The 24,617-nt window shown below is 36.9% G+C and overlaps 5 protein-coding genes across 9 annotated transcripts; 3 read left to right on the forward strand and 2 right to left on the reverse strand.

The window, feature by feature from the left end:
• The first annotated feature begins 1,839 nt into the window (after positions 1–1,839).
• LOC141606691 (uncharacterized) lies at positions 1,840–5,148 on the forward strand. The gene is made up of 4 exons (XM_074425929.1): positions 1,840–2,418; positions 2,598–2,795; positions 4,626–4,813; positions 4,918–5,148. Exons 1-4 carry the CDS (start codon positions 1,855–1,857, stop codon positions 5,003–5,005), a joined length of 1,038 nt encoding a protein of 345 aa, XP_074282030.1. The 5' UTR covers positions 1,840–1,854; the 3' UTR covers positions 5,006–5,148.
• Positions 5,149–7,014: 1,866 nt separating this feature from the next.
• On the forward strand, positions 7,015–10,114 carry LOC141606693 (uncharacterized). 3 transcript variants are annotated; one of them, XM_074425933.1, is made up of 4 exons: positions 7,015–8,896; positions 9,080–9,113; positions 9,189–9,283; positions 9,504–10,114. In XM_074425933.1, the coding sequence occupies exons 1-4, from the start codon at positions 7,715–7,717 to the stop codon at positions 9,648–9,650; spliced, it is 1,458 nt and encodes a 485-aa protein (XP_074282034.1). In that variant the 5' UTR covers positions 7,015–7,714; the 3' UTR covers positions 9,651–10,114. The 3 variants fall into 3 exon arrangements, with proteins under 3 accessions (XP_074282034.1, XP_074282033.1, XP_074282035.1); XM_074425934.1 differs by having other exon boundaries at positions 7,017–7,625; positions 7,840–8,896; positions 9,080–9,283; XM_074425932.1 differs by having other exon boundaries at positions 7,016–8,896; positions 9,080–9,283.
• A 1,493-nt stretch (positions 10,115–11,607) lies between these two features.
• LOC141609471 (uncharacterized) lies at positions 11,608–13,908 on the reverse strand. The gene is made up of 3 exons (XM_074428520.1): positions 12,724–13,908; positions 12,417–12,626; positions 11,608–11,954 (listed from the first exon to the last, which is right to left on the reverse strand). Exons 1-3 carry the CDS (start codon positions 13,873–13,875, stop codon positions 11,832–11,834), a joined length of 1,485 nt encoding a protein of 494 aa, XP_074284621.1. The 5' UTR covers positions 13,876–13,908; the 3' UTR covers positions 11,608–11,831.
• A 3,780-nt stretch (positions 13,909–17,688) lies between these two features.
• On the forward strand, positions 17,689–20,980 carry LOC141606694 (FBD-associated F-box protein At4g13985-like). Of its 3 annotated transcripts, XR_012526786.1 has the most exons (4): positions 17,689–19,448; positions 19,595–19,798; positions 20,501–20,652; positions 20,817–20,980. XR_012526786.1 is itself a non-coding variant. In XM_074425935.1 (3 exons), exons 1-3 carry the CDS (start codon positions 18,207–18,209, stop codon positions 20,507–20,509), a joined length of 1,455 nt encoding a protein of 484 aa, XP_074282036.1. In that variant the 5' UTR covers positions 17,689–18,206; the 3' UTR covers positions 20,510–20,980. The 3 variants fall into 3 exon arrangements, 2 of the variants coding, with proteins under 2 accessions (XP_074282036.1, XP_074282037.1); XM_074425935.1 differs by having other exon boundaries at positions 20,501–20,980; XM_074425936.1 differs by having other exon boundaries at positions 17,689–19,214; positions 20,501–20,980.
• A 121-nt stretch (positions 20,981–21,101) lies between these two features.
• Positions 21,102–23,818, reverse strand: LOC141609472 (F-box/FBD/LRR-repeat protein At5g56420-like). The gene is made up of 3 exons (XM_074428521.1): positions 22,562–23,818; positions 22,247–22,456; positions 21,102–21,533 (listed from the first exon to the last, which is right to left on the reverse strand). The coding sequence occupies exons 1-3, from the start codon at positions 23,717–23,719 to the stop codon at positions 21,411–21,413; spliced, it is 1,491 nt and encodes a 496-aa protein (XP_074284622.1). The 5' UTR covers positions 23,720–23,818; the 3' UTR covers positions 21,102–21,410.
• Positions 23,819–24,617: the final 799 nt, after the last annotated feature.

A 24,617-nucleotide genomic window follows, 5' to 3' on the forward strand; every position in this document is an offset into this window, starting at 1 on the left:
GGCAAATACGGGGCAAGCCTCTGCATATTTTGGTGGATTCGGGTAGTACCCACAATTTCATGGACCTGACTTTGGCTCAAAACTTGGGGTGTCAGCTAGAAAAGATACCACCTCAGGCTGTGGCAGTAGCAGATGGCAATCATTTGGCTTGTCAATACATGTGCAAGAACTTCACTTGGGATTTACATAGCCAAAAATTCACCACAGATGTCCTATTAATTCCATTAGGCAGTTGTGATATGGTCTTAGGAGTACAATGGCTGAGTACTTTAGGACCTGTGCAGTGGGATTTTAAGAGGTTGGTTATGGAGTTTCAGTGGAAGGGTAAGTCAGTAAAGTTGCAAGGGGTGCCTGCAACCCAATTTAAAGTTCATAAGGGAGAGATTTCTCAAAAACTTGTCTCCCAGGCATCTCAATTGTGCTTGCTGCAGTTGGTTTCTCCAACTAACAACATGGATATGGAATTTAATCACCTATCCATGTCCACAACATCTGAACTACAGTCCTACCCTGAACTTCCAATTCTTTTGTCTAAATATAATGGAATCTTTGAAGAACCTAAAAGTCTTCCTCCACCTAGAGGGGTATTTGACCATAAAATTCCATTAGAACCTGGAGCAAACCCAGTGAGCATTAGACCATATAGGTATCCTTTGAAACAAAGGGATATCATTGAAAATTTGGCTGCAGATGCCTTGTCCAGGGTTCAAGGGGCAGAAATATTATTGATGGCTATATCTGTGTTGTCTTCTGATCTTCAGCAACTCATTATTAATAGCTACTCAACTGATGTGCACCTCTCCACCATTCTTCAAAAGATAAATCAACAACAAGCTGTGTCACACTATTCTCTCCATGATGGCTTCCTTAGAAGAAAAGGGAAAATTGTAGTTGGAGATACAGTGCAGTTAAGAGAACAGATATTGCAGTGGCTTCATGCTTCAGGAGAAGCAGGACATTCTGGGAGGGATGTCACTCTTAAACGAGTGAAAGCTTTATTCCATTGGAAGGGTATGTCAAAGGATGTAGCTAGATTTGTAAGAAAATGCATAATTTGTCAGGCTGCTAAAGCTGACTGTGCAGCCTATCCAGGTTTGTTACAACCTCTTCCAATACCAGAGGAAGTATGGGTGGACATATCTATGGACTTCATAACTGGGCTTCCTAAATCTAATGGAAAGGAGGTCATATTTGTGGTGGTTGATAGGCTAAGTAAGAGTGCTCATTTTGTGATTATTGTTGTTAGAGAATTTAGAGAGAAAAGTATAGAAGAGAATTGTAAAATTCAACAAACTATGATGTACTACATCATATATCTAATCTTCCATTCTTTTTTTCTTTTTCTTTTAATTAATTATGTTGCATAACTATGGTATTTAGTAATTTGAGTTGGGTATTTCTGAATTTTAATTTGTTATAAGGATAAGGATATGATCAAGAACTGTGAATTGGGGTTTGAGGAAAATGATTAGGAATTTTGATAGTGCAAGCCAACTGTTAGACGAAATTCCTGTGAGAAAATCATGGGATTTGGGGAAAATGTAGCGAAGATGCAAAGGGGTACAAGTGATAGGATTTCGGAGCTCCCGGAATTTATCCTGCATACTATTCTCTCAATGCTCGATACCAAAGAGGCTGGTCGTGCTAGCGTATTGTCTAAGAGGTGGTATGGAGCTTGGTCGTCCATTCCGGTTTTGGATTTTCAGCCTCAGTTCTTTAGGGAATTTCAGTATTCTACTTCCGTGTACGATGATGATTCAGTTCAATGTTTTGTTCGGTTTGTAGACAAGACCATGCAAAGATACTTTTCGCAGAAGTATAGAATAAGAGAGATGTATCTTATGGTTAGTATGAATGATAAAAGGCTGTGGTAGTGGAACAACGGAATCCTACCTAGCATCTCCGCTTCAAGAATTTGTTTTTACTGGTAGTAGTTTTGATTTCTCGTGGCCGTGGAAGATGAATGTGGTTGCATTGAAAAACTTGAGAAAGCTGGAGATTTGTTCGGTTTCCATAACAGATGATATTGTTTCTGAGCTGGCATCTGGGCTTATAGCATTAGAAAGTTTAGTATTGGAGTCATGTATAATGCTGAAATGCATTAACATCTCAAGCGTTTCATTGAAGGAATTTCGAATCGGAGATGACCTAGACATGAAGAATAACGAATTTCCATTTGAAGATGGCCTAGACTTGATGAAGGTTACAATTGACGCCCCTAACTTACTCGATTTTTCATACAACTGTAAATTGGAGACTTCTTTGTCGTTGATCCGAGTGCTAGATCATTGTAATGCTCACTTCTATCCATTGGTGGAAGATGCTTTAACCATTGTTTGGTTTGTTAAGCTGAAGAAGTTTCTCACTGAAACAAACTTCTTCAAATCTCTAGTGATGGACGTGTCTCACTGTAATCAGGTCCGAATTTTTGCCCACTTTATGATTTATTTATTATGTTTAATTGTCCTATGTCCAACTGACTAACCATAGTTTTATCGCGGTTGTGTATTTTCTAGTGGGGTCATACACTCTTACAGTCTTACGTAGTAATGTAACTATGGATGAAATTAACGAAGATTATGTTTGCATCTTTATAGACTATGGTAGAAGAGGAGGACCAACTGAACAATGTTGTTACTTGCTCACCATACAAACTCAGAGAGTTAAAGCTGCGTGAAACACGTGCATGGAATTCTACAGAATCTTCACTTAAGGCGTTTCTGGATGGACTGTTTTGGTGTTGCCACCCTGATGTGCTGTCAATAACAACAATTTTCCAGAATTCAGTCATCCAGGTATGCTATGTTGCATGTGCTTTCAATAACAAGTATGTTCTGTCTGTTATATATGCTTTGATAGTTTGATAGCCTATTAAATTCAATTGACAACTTTTGTTATCTTGTGTATGGATGGGTATAGCCGTATAGTGGTGGAGCGGCCTTAGTTTAAATTCCTCTCACGACGTAATGGTATCGGGCACTTGGATTTGAAGGGAAGAAGTATAACGGTATGGAGACCAAAGTGAAAGAGAATAGGAGGGAAGTTGGAAAAAGGGGTGATGGGGAACTTTACCCCTTTGGTCCAGAGGTGGCAATCGGGTTAGTCCAGTCGGGTCAAGTCTTGTCGGGTTCGGGTCATTATCGGGTCGGGCCATTCAGGTCAAATGATGTGTCGGGTCGGGTTGGGTCGGGTCACTATCGGGTCTAGCGATTTTTCGACCATTATTCAGCTTAATTGGAATTTTTTGGCAAATTGGTGTTTATTAGCAAAATAATTAGGGAAATGGGGTTGGTTTGAAAATATTTAGACTTATGGTGTCCACGTCATCAGTTTCATTTTTTTTTCAATTTTTAGGCAAAGCCGCTAAGTTTCTTAGCGGCTTTGTCTCTTTGTCATTTTTTTGATAATAAATGTCATAAGCTTATGAAAAATAGATAAATAAGGAAGCCGCTAACTTTCTTAGCGGCTTTGGTGGTTATTCATTTTTAAAATAGGCTGTCATCAGTGTTAGAAGGTGACGGTTTTTGAAAAAAAAAATGAATAGTAAAGCCGCTAAGATTCTTAGCGGCTTTACTATTCACTTTTTTTTTTTTTTCAAAAAAAAAAAAAAAAAAAAAAAAAAAAAAAAAAAAAAAAAAAAAAAAAATAGTAAGCCGCTAAGAAACTTAGCGGCTTTGCCTAAAAATTGGAAAAAAAAATAAAAACTGATGACGTGGACACCATAAGTCTAAATATTTTCAAACCAACCCCATTTCCCTAATTATTTTGCTAATAAACACCAATTTGCCAAATACTTCGCTTAATTGTTAGATTATCATTTTAGTCGGGTTGATATCGGGTCGGGTCAATATCGGGTCGGGGCTCGGTCGGGTTCGGGTTACTGATCATCAGGTCGTGTCGGGGTAACGGGTTGGTTTCGGATCGCAATATTTTCGGGCCCTGGCGGGTCAGGTTTGTTCGGGTCACTCGGGTCGGGTCGGGTTTGCCAGTTCTACCTTTGGATAATGCAGTACCCTAGGGAGCAGCTTGGTGACTATTACCCCTCTCCTATTGCCTTGTCAAAACTGATCGAAAGTGACCCAACTCATGAACTAACAGACAAACACAAATATTTCTCCTCACTCTAACCGACCCAAATCGATCTTGATTTTGCTTATCCTAAATTTACCATTACTTTTACAAGGAAGAAATAATAGTCTCCCAAGTTACTTGAATCTGAATGACCAACCAGAATTCAAACGTACCCTAAATGACCTGGATTAGAATTGGCCCAACTCATACCGACCCATTTTCTAGGTCTACTCCCGTTCCTCCTCTACGATCATTATCTCCACAATTCCTCTATTCTGAGTTCAAGTTCCCTTATATGGTGAGTTACTTGCGGTAGGAAAATGGGTGTGCTAGTATATTATGAATTGGCGATAATATATTGGTGATGTCTGTGACCCGGACTGGAGCTAGTGTATTCTTGCCTCGCCTATATATCTACTGAGTAGTAAAAACCAAGAGATCTCACTTTTATTTGGCCATTTTTTCTTAAATAAAATATAGAGTAGTTCATGTGATTACACTTCCATGCTGACGATCTCGTTGTGCTAAAATTGTGAATCGTTTTATTTTGGTAGTTGATCTTGAGCATCCTCAGGAAAAAAATGCATTGCTGGAAGGATCCCTTAAAAAGCATTGAAGTTGAAGGCTTCGAATCCCCTCGATTAATTTCACCTCCATATGAGCTTGAGATCAAACTAATACGGAGTACAACTTATATTAAAGACTACCTTAGCATCTCGTTGGCGTTTTCAGCCATACACAGGTATCTTTGTAATTAATAAAAGCTCTGGCCGTGTATTTGAGATCATATCTATTTAGCTTACGAGTTACATTTCAGAATGTCTTCCAACAATGATGTTTTTTTAGGAATCGAGTGATAACAACAGCGAGATGCGTTTTGAAGAGGACTCGTTTGTCTTCATCACTCACATGTTCGTTCCGAGGCTACATTTAAGGAAGTTTTTGTGGAGCATAAAAAGTTCATGGCTAACCTTTTGTTCAAATGCTTGTGAGGTTGTGACCCATGATATCTAACAAGTTCAGGGGTAATTTGGTTGTATAATGGTTGATAAAATGACTAAGCATAGTTGTACCGCTGTTAATTTATATATATATCAGACCGTCTTGCTCGTTTGTCGTGTGAATGGTGGTTTGCAGGTGAGATGGTGGTCGAAAATGAAGGGGACGACATGGTGGTTAATGGTGGAGTCGTGGCAGATGTCGAGTTCAAAATGGAGGAGCAGATGGTTTTGATGATGACGAAATGGAGATGATGATGGGAGTGGTATGCTGTGAGTGATTGTTACGGAAATGGTGATGATGATGAATGTCGGGCTGGTACTTGTGTGAGTGATTGTTACGAAATGGAGGAGCAGATGGTTTTGATGATGATGAATGACGGGTTTAATGATGGTGATGAACGCAGGGATTGAAGTGGTGATGCAGGGGAGTTGATTTGGATGATATGATGCAGGGGTGAAATGGTGGATGGAGATGACGGGTCAACCAATTGACAAAAGTCAAACTTGACTTCTATCTTCTTTGTTTGATTTTCACCTCCAGCTCCGGTTTCCGTCTTGTCATTCCGTCTCGCCTGCCTATCAAATTAGAATAATAAAATAATAATAATAATAAAGTAATTATAATACTAATATTATATAAAAATACAATTAATTATTAATTATAACTAAAACGACTAATTATTATAAATTAGTTAATGAATGAGCTATTTAACGATTAAGGCACACAAAATCGAGTCGGAATAAGCTATAAATGAGGGGTAAAATATGACTAAAATGCTACTTATCAATGACGGACATATATACAATGGTCTAATTTGAACTTTTGTGCCCGAATTTTGGCATAGATAATTTAGATAAGTTGTTAAACTTCATTGTTGTGTTGTTATAACAAGGGTAGCCATAAATACACGGCCTATAATGGTACTAGGACACTGAACTTGACAATTGTACCCTTAATATTCTTTGTTGCGGCTTAAATCTGAGCATAGTAGGGCCCACTTATCTTGTCCATGTACAAAGAAAATCCGTGTACCAGTAGATTCACCCCGTGAATTTATGACAACCCTATAACAAGGGTTAGGCTGCGGTACATCCAACCCTCCTTGATCTTTACCACATAAATTACGGGAGACATTGAGGCTCTGAGTTAATGTTGTTAGATAGGATCAGTTATTTTAAATTGCGAATAAATGATCTAGTTAATATTTAAACCCATTAATCATTTGATTGGGACAATGATTCTTTACAAAACCAATGTCTACCTTAAGTTTTTCAAAAAAGATTAATTGTAAATTTGGGTCCGTTCCAAAAAAATTATTTCAAATATGAATTCCAATCACCCAAAACAATTTTGGCTAGAAAATGAAAACAAGATTATTTTGTAACTTTTTCAAATTTTTGTATTTATAATGAACCATCATTTAATTCCTCATTCTCTTTAATTCCTCATTCTCTTGATTTACTTTCACTTTTTTCTACTATTTTTTTTACCTTTCACTTCTCTTCATTGCATATTGACATATTGTACACATACTTTTGCCTTTATTGTAAATATACTTGTGTTAAGGCGATTTTACACAAATTTTATCTTTTTACCTGAAGCTAAACCATTTTGAAAATTGAAAAAAGAGGGCTCTGTATCAAATTTATATCCCTTTGACACATGAATGGATTTAGTTTAGACTTTAGACCTACAAAACTAACCAAATCCGCACGAAATTATCTAAAATGCACTAACTTATACTTCCTTCCATCCATTTCAAAGGTAACATGGACTCACTTTTCTCCTTATAAAAAGTGGATCCATGTTACCTTTAAAGTGGACGAGAGGGAGTATATAAATATAGAATCCGAATTTACTTGCATACCCTAATTGAAATGACCCTTCTTTAATCTGACCTAAATATTTATTTTTATAAAATCACGGGCCGCCGTAAATAACTCGATAACATGCACTTGACCTTAAACTGACTCAATTCAACCGAAAACGAACCCAATCTACAAAGTTACACTCGGCCCGATTGACCCGATTGCACGGTTTTGTCTTTTATGGGTGTCTTGGGGCTTATTTGGCGCCAATAGATAAACATATTTGGCGCCAATTGATAATTGTACAATCATATAATTATTTTCTAAACAATGGAAGCCCCACTATAAACCCTTTTTATTCTTCACAATCTTCCGAATTATGTTTTCATCCGATCCGACCCGACCCAAATGTTTTTTGTCGTATACTCATTACTTGTACAAGTGATTTGAGGTATGTTTTCTGAATTTTAATTTGTAGTAAAGATATGAATTATGATCAAGAACTGTGAATTGGGTATTTTTTAGATTAGCTAAAAATTAGGGTTTTAGATAGTGCATACCAACTGTTCGACGAAATTCCTGTGAAAAAATCATGGGGTTTGAGGAAAATGTAGCAAAGATGCAAAGGGGTACAGTTGATAAAATGTAGCCCCACTATAAACCCTTTTTCTTTTTCACATTCATCCGTGCACTCGACCCAAATGTTTATTGTCATATACTCATTACTTGTACAAGTGATTTGAGGTATGTTTCTGAATTTTAATTTGTGGTAGTTAGATTAGGAATTTAGATAGTGCATGCCAACTGTTTGACGAAATTCCTGTGAGAAACTCATGGGGTTTGGGGAAAATGTAGCAAAGATGCAAAAGGGTACAATTGATAGAATTTCGGAGCTTCCGGAATTTATTCTGCATACTATTCTCTCAATGCTTGATACTAAAGAGGTGTGTCGCGCTAGTGTATTGTCTAAGAGATGGTATGGAGCTTGGTCTTCTGTTCCGGTTTTGGACTTTCAGCTTCGGTACTTCCAGAAATATGGGGATTCTCTCTATAATACACTGGAACGGTTTGTGGGATTCATAGATAAGACGATGCAAAGATACTCTATGCAGAAGTATAGAATAACAAAAATGCACCTTATGCTTCCTAATATTGATGAAAAGCTAGTGTCTTTGATTGACAAATGGATATTGATCGCTGTGCAAAATCAAATCGAGAATTTCGAAATCAGGGTTCTTAACTACAGGCTGCCCGAGATTCTATTTAGTGCAAAATCGCTTAAAGTTTTGAAATGTGAGCGCGTCAAATTGCCATATTATGAGACTATGGAGCTCGTCTCTCTCGAATACTTAACTATTTACTTGGACACTGTTGATGAGGATATGCTCCAAAGAATTATCTCTTCCTCCCCCTTGGTTGAGTTAGATATTAAACGTGGCTACTCCCTTGTAAATATTTCACTGCCTTGGATGGAAAAAGGTAATGGAGGAGACAAATGTACTACTAGTGGAAAAATGCAATCCAAACTTCAAGAATCTCCGCTTCAAAAGTTTGTTTACAGTTGTCTTGGTCCCTATATGCCGTGGCCATGGAATATGAATATAGTTGCATTGAAAAATTTAAGAAAATTGGAGTTCGGTTTTGCTTCTATTACTGATGATATTGTTTCTGAGCTGGCATGTGGGCTTGTAGCTTTAGAAAGTTTAGTACTATTGCAGTGCTTAAATCTGAAATGCATTAAGATCTCAAGCAATTCACTTAAGCAACTTCGAATTGCCAATGAATTACATTTCATTGAGGTAACGATTGATGCCCCTAAATTGCTCGAGTTTTCATACAACACTGAAATAGAGACCTCCCTGTCGTTAGTTAGGGTTCCAGATCATTGTAATGCCCAATTCCTTCCAGTGGAACCGGATCCTCTCACCACTGTTTGGCTTGTTGAGCTAAAGAAGTTTCTTGTAGAAACAAACTTCTTCAAATCTCTAGTGATTGAGTTGCCTATCCCTCATAAGGTATGAATTTATATAAAGTACATTTCATGATTTCTTTATTAGGTGTAATTTTCTTATCCACTAATGACCATGTACAGTTGTATCGCGATTCTGTATTTTTTTTTAGCACGGGATCATACATTATTACCTAGTGTACTGAATTGTCTGATGATAGTAATGGCGACTATGTTGGCATCTATACAGATTCTGGTCGATGAGGACGTACTGAGGAATACTGGTACTGGCCTACCATACAAACTCAGTGAGTTAAAGCTGTATTGCCTGTGTGGGATAAGTGCTTTGAATCTTACAGGATTTTCAGTTGCTGCGTTTCTGGATGCATTGTTTTGGTGTTGCCACCCTGATGTGCTGTCAATAACGACAAGTTTACAGAATTCGGATTCTGAGGTACCTTTTGCTTTACATATCTATCGAGTAGTAAATACCAAGAGATTGTCTTAGTGCATTTATAATATTCTGGGTTATTCAGCAAGCTTGAATCGTGAAAGTATTAGCCAAATTCAAGTAGCTGACACATAATTTCCATTTTCCACCATATAATGCATCTTTTTCTGGACTGGATCGTATCATTCAGACCCTCTTATGTTTCCCTACTTTGTTTTTACAGTTGATTTTGAATGTCCTGAAGAGCAAAGTGCATTGCTATAAGCATCCCCTGACAAGCATCGAAGTTGAAGGTGCGGATTGCTCTAGCTTACTCCCAGAACCATCAAAAATTGAGACCAGGTTTAGACTATTCTGGTGCCAAGTTTAGCTTACAGAAGAAAGTCTTAAATACGTGTATCTAGTCCTGGATTCATGCGTGCTCCTGTGGTGAACTCGCCACCGAGTGGAAAATGAAGACTATATGTTGGAATAGTAGGGACCTTGGTGATGCGGACACCCTTGTTTTTCCATATCTGAAATGGTTTCTGCAACTACAATGTCTCCATTTTGTTTGTCCAGGAAACTAAATGTATGACTAATGACGCCACAATTAAAACTAACTAAATCGCCCGTTTCCCTTTTGATGTAAGTGGTTGGTTTCTTTTGCGATTGGACTGACGTTGTCCAAGCATTCCGTATAAAACTGGCATCTTGTTATCCTGTATTAATAGTAGTCTGTACCCGACTATGGAATTATATTGTATGCATTTCTGTATGCTATTGATCTACGTACTCGCCTATATTGATTATTGGTGATCGGAGATTTTAATCGACTTGAGTTGATTTATTTTTCTGATTAATTTACCTCATATCCGAGATTGGGAAGTTCTTTCATAACGGTGTTCCACGCAATTGTGAGGGTACGATTTTTGACTCGTCATTGATATACAACGACCTTATAATTCTTGTACATCTACAGTAGTTAGACGCCGTATACCTGTCAAATGGATCAGGGAGGTCAGATCTTGAGGGGAAGGTAGAATATGGCTTGGGCTATATGGCTAATTGGCTATGGCCTATGAGTCAGATTAAAGTTGGAATATGGCAAAACTATTTTTGACTTGTACTCGGGTAATTATGACTCGTATTCCTAAATAACTTGATACCAACAAACTCAAAATGGCCTGATTAACCCGTTTACCAAGTTAAAACATAACCACAACTAATACAAAACGGCGGCCATGTGAGGGGACACTGAAATTGGACCAAGGATACTTAGGGCTTGGCTGGAATCCAAGGAATAATTCGGGGGTAAATTTTAACTGGGTGATAATTACCGGGTCAATTACTTGGGTAATGATTTCATTGATGATAGGTTTGGCATAAGGGTAATAATTACTCTGTAGATGTTTTACTCCCTTAATCATTACTCAGGGGGGAGGGAGGGTAATGTATTATCCTTCCATGAGGGTAATAGAAACATGGAAAATGCACCTTAATTATTACTCCCATATTCATTCCCCTCCTTTTACTCTCAATGCAAGCAAACCCTTAATTGTTTAAATCTCCCCTTAGTAGAAATACAAATACTTGGTGTGAGATGGCTTTACACAAGTCTATTGTAAAACGGTTTCTCCTAATAATTACTTTTACGGGTTTACCCAACTTAAGAAATTGTACTCGAATCCGTTTTAAACTATAGTGTTTACTAGTGTAAAACCGCAAATTTACACAGTTTTTGGCGCCAAAAATATACAAATTACTACTCAACATTTCCAAAACTGCAAATTTACCCAGAAAATATGAAGGGAATCGAGTGAATTGAGTGTATTTTCCCAGAAACTGCAACAGTTCAATTCTGGAATTTATTGGCTCAATTGATTCAAATCCTTGTGGTATACTCTACCTGTTTTCCTAGCTTAGATTTTTTTTTTTTAAATTATGTTGCGTAAATTTGGTACATAATTGATTGAATTATAGTTTGTAGCATGAATATAAACTGGAATGGTGATTATGTGAATTGGGTATTTGTTATGTTTGCGAAAGATTAGAAATTTAGTAGTGCATGCCAAGTGTTTGATGAAATTACTCCGAGAAAATCGTGAACGTTGGGAAAAAAATAGCAGAGATGCAAAGAGGTAATGTTGATAGAATTTCGAACCTTCCGGATTTTATCCTGCATGACATTCTCTTAATCCTCGATACCAAAGAGGCCAGTCGCACCAGTGTATAATGGCTGCCTGGCAGGCATTTGTACGAGGAGCATACATAGGCAAGAGAGGATATAACACATTCACCAACTAACAACCGCGGCAATCATAAGTGAACTTATCCGAGTTAAAGTTTATCAAACTAACATAGACCCATTGACGACAATTAGTTTCAGACGAGTGACAAAACCATAAATAATTTGACAAATAACCTTAAAAACGGAAAAAAAAAAACAAATCAAATAGCCTTCCAAACTGTGTCTTGAATGGGAATATCCTGGTCGAAACAACGTTTCGTCAGCATGTCAATGTCGTACTACATGAAACTTGCAGCGCCATCAACTCGAGACTGTAATTCTTCACCAACACAGTCTCAATTGTACGTCGAGGTACTGAGAGTCATTATTAGTCTCTTCAACTTCAATCCGTTTCAAAGGATGTTCCAAACATTTGACCATATCCGCCAGCTTATTCAGCAAAGGCTGCAAAACAACAATCGTATGTGAGTTCAATAACAGAGATAGAGTCGAATACACGCCTCATTGAAAAATTAAAACCCGTTACCAAGCATATATATATAGACCCAAATTTCCTTCGCTGATCAATGTCTAACAAACTCAAATTAGAAGTTAGTTTGTGACGATTCTGAAGGTTGGAATGTTGGATATTACAATGCTACTGTGTGAACTTATAAATGTTCGACATTCGTTTATTAACCTTGTAACGAAAGCAAAGGATACACATTAAGAAGGGACGAGACTAACAGAACAGTTACTCCCATGACCATCCCTTCTCTACCGAATCTCTTCATCAAAACAAAGAATCTGTGTTTGGTGAGTCCTCGAGACTCACTCGTTACCATGACTAGTGCCAAAACAATTTGCATAAAGGAAAATCAGCCCCTAATTAGACTGAAGTAACACAAAGCAAAAACATCAACATACCTCAACTTTCAATTTATGATGGCCAGACTTAACTCGCAAAGAAATTATAGTAGGGCGGCAAGTCCAGAATAAACCATTTAAAAAAGCTAAAACCGAGGAACTTGAGAATTCGCAATATGACAGGTTTAACTGCAGCTCTCCGATATCACAAGGGGGTCCAAGTTCAGCATTTCCGCTTTCTTCTTCTTCGTCGTCACCATCATGATCAAACTACAAGACCAAAATCATAAGAGTTTGTTGGCAAAGTTAATGAAAACATAAACTCATAGTCTAATCTAAACAATTATACGCAGCTCATTTCCCATACCTCAAATGGTTCGTGGTCCAACATGATTTTCAAAACATTGCAGCTGTTTAGTCCTTTCAAGAGCTTCTTCAATATGAAAAATCCGTCAGTATCAAAATAGCGAGTCTTTACATGGATGGTACAATTAGCTCCACTATTAACGGTGATAGATAAGGGCGGGACTATTTCGCCATGAAATTTGAACTTCTTCAAATTTGGAACATCAATCACAACATTTAACAAATTGTCGCATCCATATAAGCCAATATGTTTTAATTGGGTATGCGATATTTTGATACTCGTCAGCATATCACAGCCAATAAACACCAATTTCTCTAGCGAGGTGAGTTCAAGTAGTAGTTCAGCAAGAGCCTCGGCCGTAATAGAAAGACAAGTTACAAGCAAATGCCTCAAATTTCTCAATAAACCATGATTTGAGATAATCGGCCAGGGGTTCTCGTCCTGGATATTGTACATAAATGACCTAAGACTAGAAGTCTCGAGAATGACTCCCCCGTCTAGAGGTACGTCTCCATCAATATAGAGATACTCCAGTTTACTATGACGTGGAATCACTAAAGTTTTTATGGCAGGGCAAAATGAGAGACGCAAGTCTTTCAGGTTCAGACATGAACTAACAATATGAAATAGCATACGCTCCTCTAAAACGACATTACTTAAAAGCAACAACTCGAGAGACACAAGATCCACATCTTCATAGTAGGGCATCTCGACATTAGCAATATCAAGAATTCTTAACGACTTAGCACAAAACAGAAAACGGGGTAATTTGTAGTTAGCAAGACTACGTTCAAGTACAATTTCCGCAACTTGGTTACGCACGGCTATCTCAAGCCACTCATCAACTTTGCAACCCAACGGTAAATCAGTAGCTGGATGATCAAGTCTTAACGTCGTTATAGGCAGGTTTTCTTTCGAATATCTTTGCATTCTAGCATCTATATATTCCACTGTAAATTTATGACGATAAAAATCCAGATTTGGGTTCGTAACGCAGACTTGATTCCATCTTTTCGACAAGACGCTAGTTCTATATGCCTCTTTCGTATCCAGATAAGAAACAATACGACGTCTAATAGAATCCGGTAAATCTGAGAGCCTATCCTTAGAATTAAACTGCCCGTCTTTCGGGTTATTGCAATCCTTCATCATATTCTCCAAGGAATTTCGTTGAACAGGTTGAAGAAGTTGATTGAATGTGTGTGTATTCGATAAAAAAAGAGGTAGATATATATAGTGGAGTCAATTAGGGTTGAACAAAAATATACGATACGGTTTTGTCATATAAGGGTTTTTCTAACCCTTAGGGCACACATTAATAACCCATATATGATAAGATTATCAACATATAGGGCACACGTTAGAAAAACTCAGATAATAAAGTCAATACAATAACCTAAAGATACAAGAATTCTAGAATAAGGAAAGTTGTACAAATTACAATTAAAATAGGAAAGTGAATTGGAAATAATAATATCTAAAAACAAAATATGGAAACTAGCTGATTTCGATCTCATCCGAGACTGAAATATAAATTCGTTATAAAACTTGTGAGTTTAAACCAAACCGAGTCAATTTCAAAAATTACTTTCGCTGTTGCGGTTAAAAAAGAGATGAACATAGCTCAACTGTCAAATTATGGCGGCCAAAATCAACTCGCAAAGAAATTATATGAGGGTGGTAAGTCGAGAATAAACCATTTACCAAAGCTAAAAGCGAGGAAATTGAGAAGTCCCAGTACAACAGGTTTAACTTCAGGTCTCTGATATAACAAGGGGGTCCAACTCCAAGTTCAGCATTTCCGCTTTCTTCTTCATCAAATTCGATATCATCACCTATGGACTTGAAGAACACAATCATAAGAGTTTGTTAGCAAAGCTAATGTAAACATCAACTCATCAAATTCGATATCATCGCCTATCCCTAGAATTGAACTGCCCAGGTTTTGATTTCTTGCAATCGGGCATCATTTTCTCTGAGGAATTTCGCCGAACAGGTAGACTGCACTCTGTAAATGTAAAACTTCTAAGTACACAACCATTCTTGTATAAAACCGTTTTACCCGAGTTTTGTGGGGAGGTAAAGGGGATGAAGTTTTTGAATGAAATTGTGGAAATTTTAAATTAAATTTTCATTTCAAAAGGAAAAAATTGATTTTGAGAACTGGGAAATGCAGTAAATTTGGATTTTCAGAAAATAAATAAATAAAGAAATAAAACTGAGAGTTTGAAAACGGGCCTTATAGCATACCACCTACATAGATAAGACATGGTATGTTATTTGACCCGTTTTTAGGGTTAAGACGAATATACACGTTTTAATTCTTAAACTAGTGTAGAGCCGTGCAAATGCGTGGTAAATATAGGCCTTTTAATTTTTAGTATATTAGTTATAGATTTTAGATTTATATCTCACAATGTTTTATAAGAAATAGCTAAAATTAAAATTAATCAAAAGAATTTTATAATTCCATGAATTTTTTTAAAAAAAATTTTAATTACATCAAATTATTTTTAAAATTTTTTTTTTCGTCACGAAGTTAATAATACTCCTATAAGATACAATTTTTATGTATAGATTAATTTAAATGGAAAATTAGTTTAATAATTGAAAATGTAATTTGTTTCCATATATAAATTTGAGCAGTTTGGAGGGTAAAGCTTTAGAGAAGTTGTATTATCTTAGTATATAGGAGGATTTATATACTTTTTAAATTTGCATCTCATTAATATTTATCAGTTCACTCAATTGTATTTTGATATGAAACAAATAAATGAAATGAAAAACTAATAAAAAAAATTATTTAAGTTGTGAAATTTTTTTAGTGCATGTTTTTTTTGTCACAAAGCTACTAGTAAGCACGTGTCAAATTATTCTCTACAATAATAATTATTGCATTACTAAAAAATTTAGCAAGTTATACTTTATAGTTTAATATCAATTTAATTTTATTTTAATTAAAAAATCATAATTATGAATTTATTTAAAAAATTAGAGTTTATTTATAAGAATATATTCATTGAAAAGATAATAATGTAATTGAAGAAAATTTTATTTATTACCTTATTTAGCTAGATACTTTTTGGAGGGAAAACTAAGAGAATTTTTATTCTCTTACTAGTAGGGGATGATAATTTGTGATCTCGGTATCACTTGGTTTCGTATGTCTTCTCCGATTACCGATTTATTAATTTTCAAAAGAATAAATTATCAATTACACCCACGCTTAATCCACTTTTTTATATTTACTCCCACGTCAATTTTTTTTAAATTACACCCAAATTATTTGCTCAGGTTACATTTTGCACCCAATAACATTTTCAGGCCAATTTTCCGTCAAAATTCAAATTTTTTTGTTTAAAACATTAAATTTATGACGATTTTGCCCTTATTCTTTTATTAAATAGGTTACCTTTCTTATAATTTTTTTTTCATATTCCAAAGTCCAAACTAAGTAAACCCACCTTCTTCTCCTTTACTCTACTTTACCTCTCAAAAACATCATTAACGACCTTTTATCAAAGCTGGTGATTTCGATTAAATCCAGTACCCATCTTTTTTCATGCGCTATTGATTACTAAACTACTTCTCCAACCCGTGCATTGTACGGGTGGTAACGAAAAGTATTATTAAAAGTAACAAATTACGTGTTTTTTATATTTAGTAAATTATTAAATTTTTGAAATTTTTACGTTGTGTAGCCACACAATATTGATTATTTTATGTTGATTAATTTTGTTCGAAATACTCTACTTTTTTTCCTCACCTTTTTAATTTATGATAGGTGATATATGAAAAGTGGATATAAAATTATTGTAGATTTCATAAAATGTTTATTTACACAATATAAATTTTATTTTACTCATCGTTGTACGTTTTTTTTCATATTATCCTTTTTGTTTGTTCTCTTCTCAATTCTCTCTCATTTCCTCTCCCACCCACCATCTCCTCGACGCATGAAAGCAGTGTTTGTCATCACCGTCTGACTAACTCGAGACCCTCCACCTTCATAGGTGATTACACCCAACATCTCGAACCACGATGTCCCTCTCAACTCTTATCTCATCAGCCCCACAACTAACCACCACCCTGCAATTAATATCCTACATCCTCCAATAACTACCTTACCCCATCTTACCTCTGTCATCCCCTACGCCTCCAGCCGTACCTCCAGCATAACCCCTCCCCCTTCCCATGTGTGGCCCCTTACCCTTCTCGTAACCTTACCCGACTCTTTACCCCCATCATTACCCACCCATCGCGACCCATCTCCATCACAACCTCCTACCATCAATACCGCCCATTCAATCGCCTTGAAGTCGCCAAATACTAATTTTTATTATTTTCTTTTATACAACGACCTTATAATTCTTGTACATCTACAGTAGTTAGACGCCGTATACCTTTCAAATGGATCTCGGAGGTCAGATCTTGAGGAGCAGGTAGAATATGGTTGCCTGGTTGAGTGGTTGGGCTATATGGCTATGGTCTATGGGTTAGATTAAAGTTGGAATATGGCAAAACTATTTTTGACTCCTACTCCAACGCTATATATGTCGGGTAATTATGACCTGTATTCCTAAATAACTTGATACCCACAAATTTGTAATGACCTGATTGACTCGTTTATCAGGTTACACATAACCACAATTAATACAAAATGGCGGAGATGTGAGGGGACACGAAAATTGGACCAAAGATACTTAATTGTTTAAATTAGAGGTGTTCAAATGCGGGCTTGAGTCTGACATGGGCCGGTCTCACATTTAATTTTTGGCCCACGGACAAGCAGGTTAGTGGGGGGTTCGGGACGGGTTCGTGGGCTGGGCCTTTGTATTTTTCTTAAAATGCCTTGTCCTTATCCGCTTTATTAGCGGGCGGGATGAGCTGGGTTCAATGGACGGGACGGCGCATGAACAACTCTAGTTTAAATCTCCCCCTTAGTAGAAATACAAATACTTGTATGAGGCGGCTTTACACATGTCTATTCTAAAACGGTTTCTCCTAATAATTACTTTACGGGTTTACCCACTTAACAAATTGTATTCGAATCCGTTTTAAACTATCAGTGTTACTAGTGTAAAACCGCCTTACACCCGACTAAGAAAGATAATGAACACAGTTTTTTGCGCCAGAAAGAAATACAATTACTGCTCAACATTTCCAAAACTGCAAATTTACCCAGAAAATATGGAGGGAATCGAGTGAATTGAGTGAATTTTCTCAGAAACTGCAACAGTTCAATTCTGGAATTTATTGGCTCAATTGATTCAAATCCTTGTGGTATACCCTAATGTTTTCTTATCTTCAATTTTCTTTAATTATGTTGCGTAAATTTGGTACATAATTGATTGAATTATAGTTTGTAGCATGAATATAAACTGGAGTGGTGATTATGTGAATTGGGTATTTGTTAGATTTGCGAAAGATTAGAAATTTAGTAGTGCATGCCAAGTGTTTGATGAAATTACTCTGAGAAGATCATGAATGTTGGGAAAAAGACAGCAGAGATGCAAAGGGGTAATGTTGATAGAATTTCGGACCTTCCGGATTTTATCCTACATGACATTCTCTTAATCCCCGATACCAAAGAGGCGGGTCGCACTAGTGTATTGTCTAAGAAGTGGTATAGAGCTTGGTCTTCCATTCTGGTTTTGGTTTTTCAGCCTCGATACTTTAAGATAGACGTGTGTAAAGCTCGTAATGATGAGAGCGAGGATGATAAAGATAAACTTCAACGTTTTGTGAAGTTTGTGGATGGGACCATGCTAAGATATTCCATTCTCGAGTTTAGGATAAGAAAAATGTACCTAGAGGTTCTGATAGTTGATGAACAGCTAGTAAATTTGGTTGATACATGGATAAAGATCGCTGTGCTAAACCAAATCGAGGAATTAGAAATCCAGATTCATGGTAATATTGACTACGTGCTGCCTGAGTTTCTGTTTTGTGCAAAATCGCTAAAAGTTTTGAAATGCCGTCGCATTGAGCTACCGTATTATGAGATAATGGAGCTTGTCTCTCTTACACATTTAACTTTAGAGCCGATATCTGTAGATGAGGATATGCTTCAAAGAATTATCTCTTCCTGCCCTTTGGTTGAATTAGATATCACACATAAATACCTTGATGAAGTTTCACTTCCTTGGACGAGAAAAGTTGATGGAAGAGTCGAAGGCTGTGATAGTGGAACAATGCAATCCAACCTCCAAGAATCTCCCCTTCAAAAGTTTGTTTTTTGTAGTAATCGTGTATATTTGCCATGGCCATGGAAAATGAATGCGATGCCATTGAAAAACTTGAAGACGGTAGAGATTAGTTGTGCGACTATTACAGATGACATTGTTTATGAGCTGACAAATGGGCTTATATCGCTTGAAAAGTTAGTATTGAATTCATGCGTACGGCTGAAATACATTAAGATCTCAAGCCTTTCATTGAAGGATTTTCAAATTCACGATTCCCCAGACTTCATGGCTGAATTACTAGAGGTATTACTAGAGGTTACACTTGACACCCCTAACTTGCTTGAGTTTAAGTACAATTGTAAAGTGGAGACCTCCTTGTCGTTGATCAGAGTGCTAGATCGTTGTAATGCTCAATTCAGCCCATTCATGTTCGATATTGATATTTTAGACACTGATTGGTTTGTTGAGCTAAAACAGTTTCTCAAGGATACAAAGTTATTCAAATCTCTAGAGATGAACTTGTGGCATGTTGATCCGGTATGAATGTATGCCCGTATCATGATTTTGTTATTATGTTTACGTAGATGTTCCGTGGTTGTGTATTTTCTGTTGGGGTCATGCGTTCTTACCTAGTAACGGAACTATGGATGTAAATAATGAAGAGTATGTTTGTATCCATGTAGATTGTGGTAGAAGAGGACCAACTGAGAAGTTTTAATACTGGCCCACCGTACAAACTCAGTGAGCTAATGCTGGTGGAAACATGCCTTTGGGACTCTGTGCCGTATATGGAATCTTCACTTACGACCTTTCTGGATGCTCTGTTTTGGTGTTGCCACCCTGATGTGCTGTCAATTACAACTAATTCAGAGATTTCGGCTACTAAGGTATGCTATATTGCATAGTTTTATGGCTGTGGTATTAGTTGTATGACCAAAATCACTCGTAACTTACTCGAATCCAAATGACTAAACAGAAATCAAACATACCTAGATGTTCCTAGATGGAGTCTCGCATGTTTCTACGACCATTATCTCCACAATTCCTCCTTTTGGATCCGAGTACACTTGTATGTGTCTCAAAACTTGTTGGTCTTCTTGTTTATATAGATTGTGTATATATAGGTGATATGTTTGACCTAGCTGGATTGAGTGTGTACTTCTTGCCTTGCCGATTTACCGAGTCATTCAAACCTGGATACCTCAGTGTGATACAAGCATATTTCTGTGACATATTTCTTTTCTATATTTTCGCATTTTGAGGTGTGCGTTCACCCATAGACGTCGTTCTAAAGGATGATTCATGTCAGCTGACCCCAAATCATTTTGGGATCAAGACTCTGATGTTGCTATTGTTGTTGTTGTTGTTGTTGTTGTTGTTGTTGTTGTTATTGTCGTTGTTGTTGTAATCTCGGTCTGATCAAATGTATAAATATCTTAAAGCTGGCTATGTTATGTAAACTTTGTTGTTGCCCTCAGAGATTGAGGAATGGGACTGCAGGCTTCTTGTCTGGCGTTTTATCATTGCAGGCTATGTTGAAAACCTTCAGCTCCTTGAAACCCTAATTTTCCCGCTTTTTTTTTTGTCAGTCGATCTAGTGCATCCTCGGGAAAAAAGTTGATTGTTGGAAGGATCCTTTGAAGAGCATTGAAGTTGAAGGCATTGAATCCCCTCGATTACTTTCATACTCGTCCGAGCTCCAGATTAGGCTCAGGTTGCCAAGTATAAAAGTATCTATGAGGTATGCTACAAGAGATGATTAGATGTATGCGTATAACGACATAGTCTTGTATGAGTTGTCTTTAGGGATAGAAATGACAAATAATGCTTCCTGTCCTTGTCTATCGAGTTCATAGCTAATCTTGTTTAAAACCGTCTTAACTTTAAGTCTTTTGTTGCCGCCAGGTTTAGAATTTGATCTTCAGTCGATGACTTGAACAATGTAAGACTGCAAGCAATGGCTGCCTGAGAGGCATTTGATATACTAATGTGGAAATTTACGACTTGTGTATTGGAATAGTAGAGACCTTGGTGATGCGGACACACGGTGTTGTTTTCCGCAATTATAATGTCTCCATTTTGTTTTTCAGGAAACTAAATTTCGTTTTGTCGACAACAATATTCACGAAAAAGGGTACAAATAGGCAGAAAGTAAACCAAACGAAAAGAATACATAGGCAACAGAGGATAACACATTCACCAACCAACAACCGCGGCAATCTTAAGTGAACTTATCGGAGTGAGAGTTTATCAAACTAAATGATAAATATCAAACTAATATAGACCCATTGACGACAATTAGTTTCAGATGAGTAACAAAACGATAAATAATTTGACAAATAACCTTAAAACAAAAAAAAAAATAACAAATCAAATAGCCTTCCAAACTGTGTCTTGAATAGGAATATCCTGGTCGAAACAACGTTTCGTCAGCATGCCAATGTCGTACTACATGAAACTTGCAGCGCCAGCAACTCGAGACTGAGAGACTGTAATTCTTCACCAACATAGTCTCAACTGTACGTCGAGGTACTGAGAGTCATTATTAGTCTCTTCAACTTCAATCTGTTTCAAAGGATGTTCCAAACATTTGACCATATCCGCCAGCTTATTCAGCAAAGGCTGCAAAACAACAACAGGGAGTTCAATAACAGAGATAGAGTCGAATACACAGTTTATTGTAAAACCCGTTACCAAGCATATATATATTGACCCAAATTTCCTTCGCTGATCAATGTCTAACAAACTCAAATTAGAAGTTAGTTTGTGACGATTCTGAAGGTGGGACTTACAATAGTACGGTGTGAACTTATAAATTTCGACATTCGTTTATTAACCTTGTAACGAAAGGACACACATTAAGGGCTTGCTTGGGATGAGAGTAATTATTAAGGAAGTAATAGAGCTAAAATGAACTAAAAATGGAGGAAATGGATAGAAATGAGGAAATATAGTGTAAAATCCCTCCATTAAGGGAGTAATTGTTACTCCCCTCCCTCCTCAAGTAATGCATTACCTCCTTGTGGAGGTAATAATTCCTCCCTTAACTCTTATTTCCACACTCCACAACCACCACTAACCACCAATCCCCTCCTATTTATTCTTATTTTAGCTCCCATTACTCCCTTAATAATTACTCCCATCCCAAGCAAACCCTAAGAAGGGACGGGACTAACAGAAATACTCCCATGACCATCCCTTCTCTACCGAATCTCTTCATCAAAACAAAGAATCTGTGTTGGGTGAGTCCTCGAGACTCACTCGTTACCATTTGCATAAAGAAAAACTGAAAGTAGTTCGACTGAAAGTAACACAAAGCAAAAACATCAACATACCTCAACTTTCAATTTATGATGGTCAGACTTAACTCGCAAAGAAATTATAGTAGGGCGGCAAGTCCAGAATAAACCATTTAAAAAAGCTGAAACCGAGGAGCTTGAGAATTCGCAATATGACAGGTTTAACTTCAGCTCTCCGATATCACAAGGGGGTCCAAGTTCAGCATTTCCGCTTTCTTCTTCTTCGTCGTCACCATCATCATCAAACTACAAGAACACAATCATAAGAGTTTGTTGGCAAAGTTAATGAAAACATAAACTCATATTCTAATGATCTAATCTAAACAATTATATGCAGTTCATTTGCCATACCTCACGTGATTCATCGAGTTCGTCAAACAAGAAGAGTTTCAAAACATTGCAGCTGTTTAGTCCTTTCAAGAGCTTCTTCAATATGAAAAATCCGTCATAGCTAGCCTTTGTACGGACATGGATGGTACAACTGGCTTGACAATGAATGGTGATAGATAAGGGCGGTTCTATTTCGCCATGAAACTTGAACTTACTCAAATTTGGAGCATCAATCACAACATTTAACAAATTGTCGCATTCATATAAGCCAATATGTTTTAGTTGGGTATGCGATATTTTGAAATTCGGCGGGATCTCACAGCCAATAAACACCAATTTCTCTAGCGAGGTGAGTTCCTCCTGTAGTAGTTTAGCAAGATCCTCACCTGTAATAGAAAGACAAGTTACAAGCAGATGCCTCAAATTTCTCAATAAACCATGATTTGAGATAATCGGCCAAGGGTTCTCATCCTGGATATTGTACTTAAATGACCTAAGACTAGAAGTCTCGAGAATGACTCCCCCGTCTAGAGGTACGTCTCCCTCAATATAGAGATCCTCCAGTTTGCTATGACGCGGAATCACTAATTTTTTCAAGCCAGGGCAAAATGAGATACACAAGTCTTTCAGGTTCAGACAGGAACTAACAATATGAAATAGCATACGCTCCTCTACTACGACATCACCTAAAACCAAAGACTCGAGAGACACGAGATCCACATCTTCATAGTAGGGTATCTCGACATTAGAAAAATGAAGGCGTCTTAACGAGTTAGCACAAAACAGAAAACGAGGTAATTTGTAATCAGAAGGACCTCCAAGATTAATTTCCGCAACTTGGTTACGCACAGCTATCTCAAGCCACTCATCAACTTTGCAACCCAACGGTAAATCAGTAGCCGGAAGATCAAGTTTTAACGTCGTTATAGGCAGGTTTTCTTTCGAATATCTTTGCATTCTAGCATCTATATATTCAACTGTAAATTTATGACGATAAAAATCCAGATTTGGGTTCGTAACGCAGACTTGATTCCATCTTTTCGACAAGACGCTAGTTCTATATGCCTCTTTCGTATCCAGATAAGAAACAATACGACGTCTAATAGAATCCGGTAAATCTGAGATTCTATCCGTAGAATTAAACTGCCCGTTTTTCGGGTTATTGCAATCCTTCATCATATCCTCCAAGGAATTTCGTCGAACAGTTTGAAGAAGTTGATTGAATGTGTGTATTCAAAAAAAGAGGCACATATATATATAGTGGGGTCAATTAGGGTTGGTTTTGTTATATGGTAAAGCCAACACAATAACCTAAGGATACAAGAAGTCTAAAAAAAGGAAAGTGTACAAATTACAATTAAAATAGGAAAGTGAATTGGAAATAATATCTAAAAACAAGATATGGAAACCAGCTGATTTCGATCTCATCCGAGACTGAAAAAGGTAAATTTGTTATAAAGCTTGGGAGTTTAAACCAAACCAAGTCAATTTCAAAAATTACTTTCGCTTGATCTTGGAGGACAACAATTTAATCACGAAGATGATATGAGACGTAGAAATTTATAAATTTAAATATGATAGGAGACGTAGAAATTTATAAATTGAATCACGAATATAATTATGCCTTGGAAACAAAGACTGAAAGTAACACAGAAAAGCAAAAACATGATGAGCATACCTCAACTGTCAAATTATGGCGGCCAAAATCAACTCGCAAAGAAATTATATCAGAGTGGCAAGTCGAGAATAAACCATTTACCAAAGCTGAAAGCGAGGAAATTGAGAAGTCTCAGTACAACAGGTTTAACTTCAGTAACAGATGACAGGAACTAACCATATGAAACAGCATACGCTCGTCTACAACGACATCACTTAAACCCAAATACTCGAGAGAGACAAGATCCACGGCTTCATAGTAGGGTATCTTAACTTTAGAACAATCAAGACGTCTTAACGACTTAGCAGAAAACAGAATTTGTGGCACTTTGTAGTTACTGTTAGCAGGTTTTCTTTCGAGTAGTTGGGAAATCAAATTTTGCAAGTCAATTCTAAATCAGTAGTTGGGAATTTTGCATTC

Source organism: Silene latifolia, chromosome 10 (assembly GCF_048544455.1).
Source record: "Silene latifolia isolate original U9 population chromosome 10, ASM4854445v1, whole genome shotgun sequence".
NCBI lineage: Eukaryota > Viridiplantae > Streptophyta > Magnoliopsida > Caryophyllales > Caryophyllaceae > Silene > Silene latifolia.

Excerpts from the sequence above, each read along its gene's own strand:
- LOC141606691 (XM_074425929.1), top strand. The coding sequence starts at position 1,855 with ATGATAAAAGGCTGTGGTAGTGGAACAACGGAATCCTACCTAGCATCT. Across the intron at positions 2,419-2,597 it reads ACGTGTCTCACTGTAATCAG|ACTATGGTAGAAGAGGAGGA; the intron begins GTCCGAATTTTT and ends GCATCTTTATAG. Across the intron at positions 2,796-4,625 it reads TCCAGAATTCAGTCATCCAG|TTGATCTTGAGCATCCTCAG; the intron begins GTATGCTATGTT and ends TTATTTTGGTAG.
- LOC141606693 (XM_074425932.1), top strand. The coding sequence starts at position 7,715 with ATGGGGTTTGGGGAAAATGTAGCAAAGATGCAAAAGGGTACAATTGAT. Across the intron at positions 8,897-9,079 it reads AGTTGCCTATCCCTCATAAG|ATTCTGGTCGATGAGGACGT; the intron begins GTATGAATTTAT and ends GCATCTATACAG. Across the intron at positions 9,284-9,503 it reads TACAGAATTCGGATTCTGAG|TTGATTTTGAATGTCCTGAA; the intron begins GTACCTTTTGCT and ends TTGTTTTTACAG.
- LOC141609471 (XM_074428520.1), bottom strand. The coding sequence starts at position 13,875 with ATGATGAAGGATTGCAATAACCCGAAAGACGGGCAGTTTAATTCTAAG. Across the intron at positions 12,627-12,723 it reads TGGACCACGAACCATTTGAG|TTTGATCATGATGGTGACGA; the intron begins GTATGGGAAATG and ends TTGGTCTTGTAG. Across the intron at positions 11,955-12,416 it reads ATCATAAATTGAAAGTTGAG|CCTTTGCTGAATAAGCTGGC; the intron begins GTATGTTGATGT and ends GTTGTTTTGCAG.
- LOC141606694 (XM_074425935.1), top strand. The coding sequence starts at position 18,207 with ATGAATGTTGGGAAAAAGACAGCAGAGATGCAAAGGGGTAATGTTGAT. Across the intron at positions 19,449-19,594 it reads ACTTGTGGCATGTTGATCCG|ATTGTGGTAGAAGAGGACCA; the intron begins GTATGAATGTAT and ends GTATCCATGTAG.
- LOC141609472 (XM_074428521.1), bottom strand. The coding sequence starts at position 23,719 with ATGATGAAGGATTGCAATAACCCGAAAAACGGGCAGTTTAATTCTACG. Across the intron at positions 22,457-22,561 it reads AACTCGATGAATCACGTGAG|TTTGATGATGATGGTGACGA; the intron begins GTATGGCAAATG and ends GTGTTCTTGTAG. Across the intron at positions 21,534-22,246 it reads ATCATAAATTGAAAGTTGAG|CCTTTGCTGAATAAGCTGGC; the intron begins GTATGTTGATGT and ends GTTGTTTTGCAG.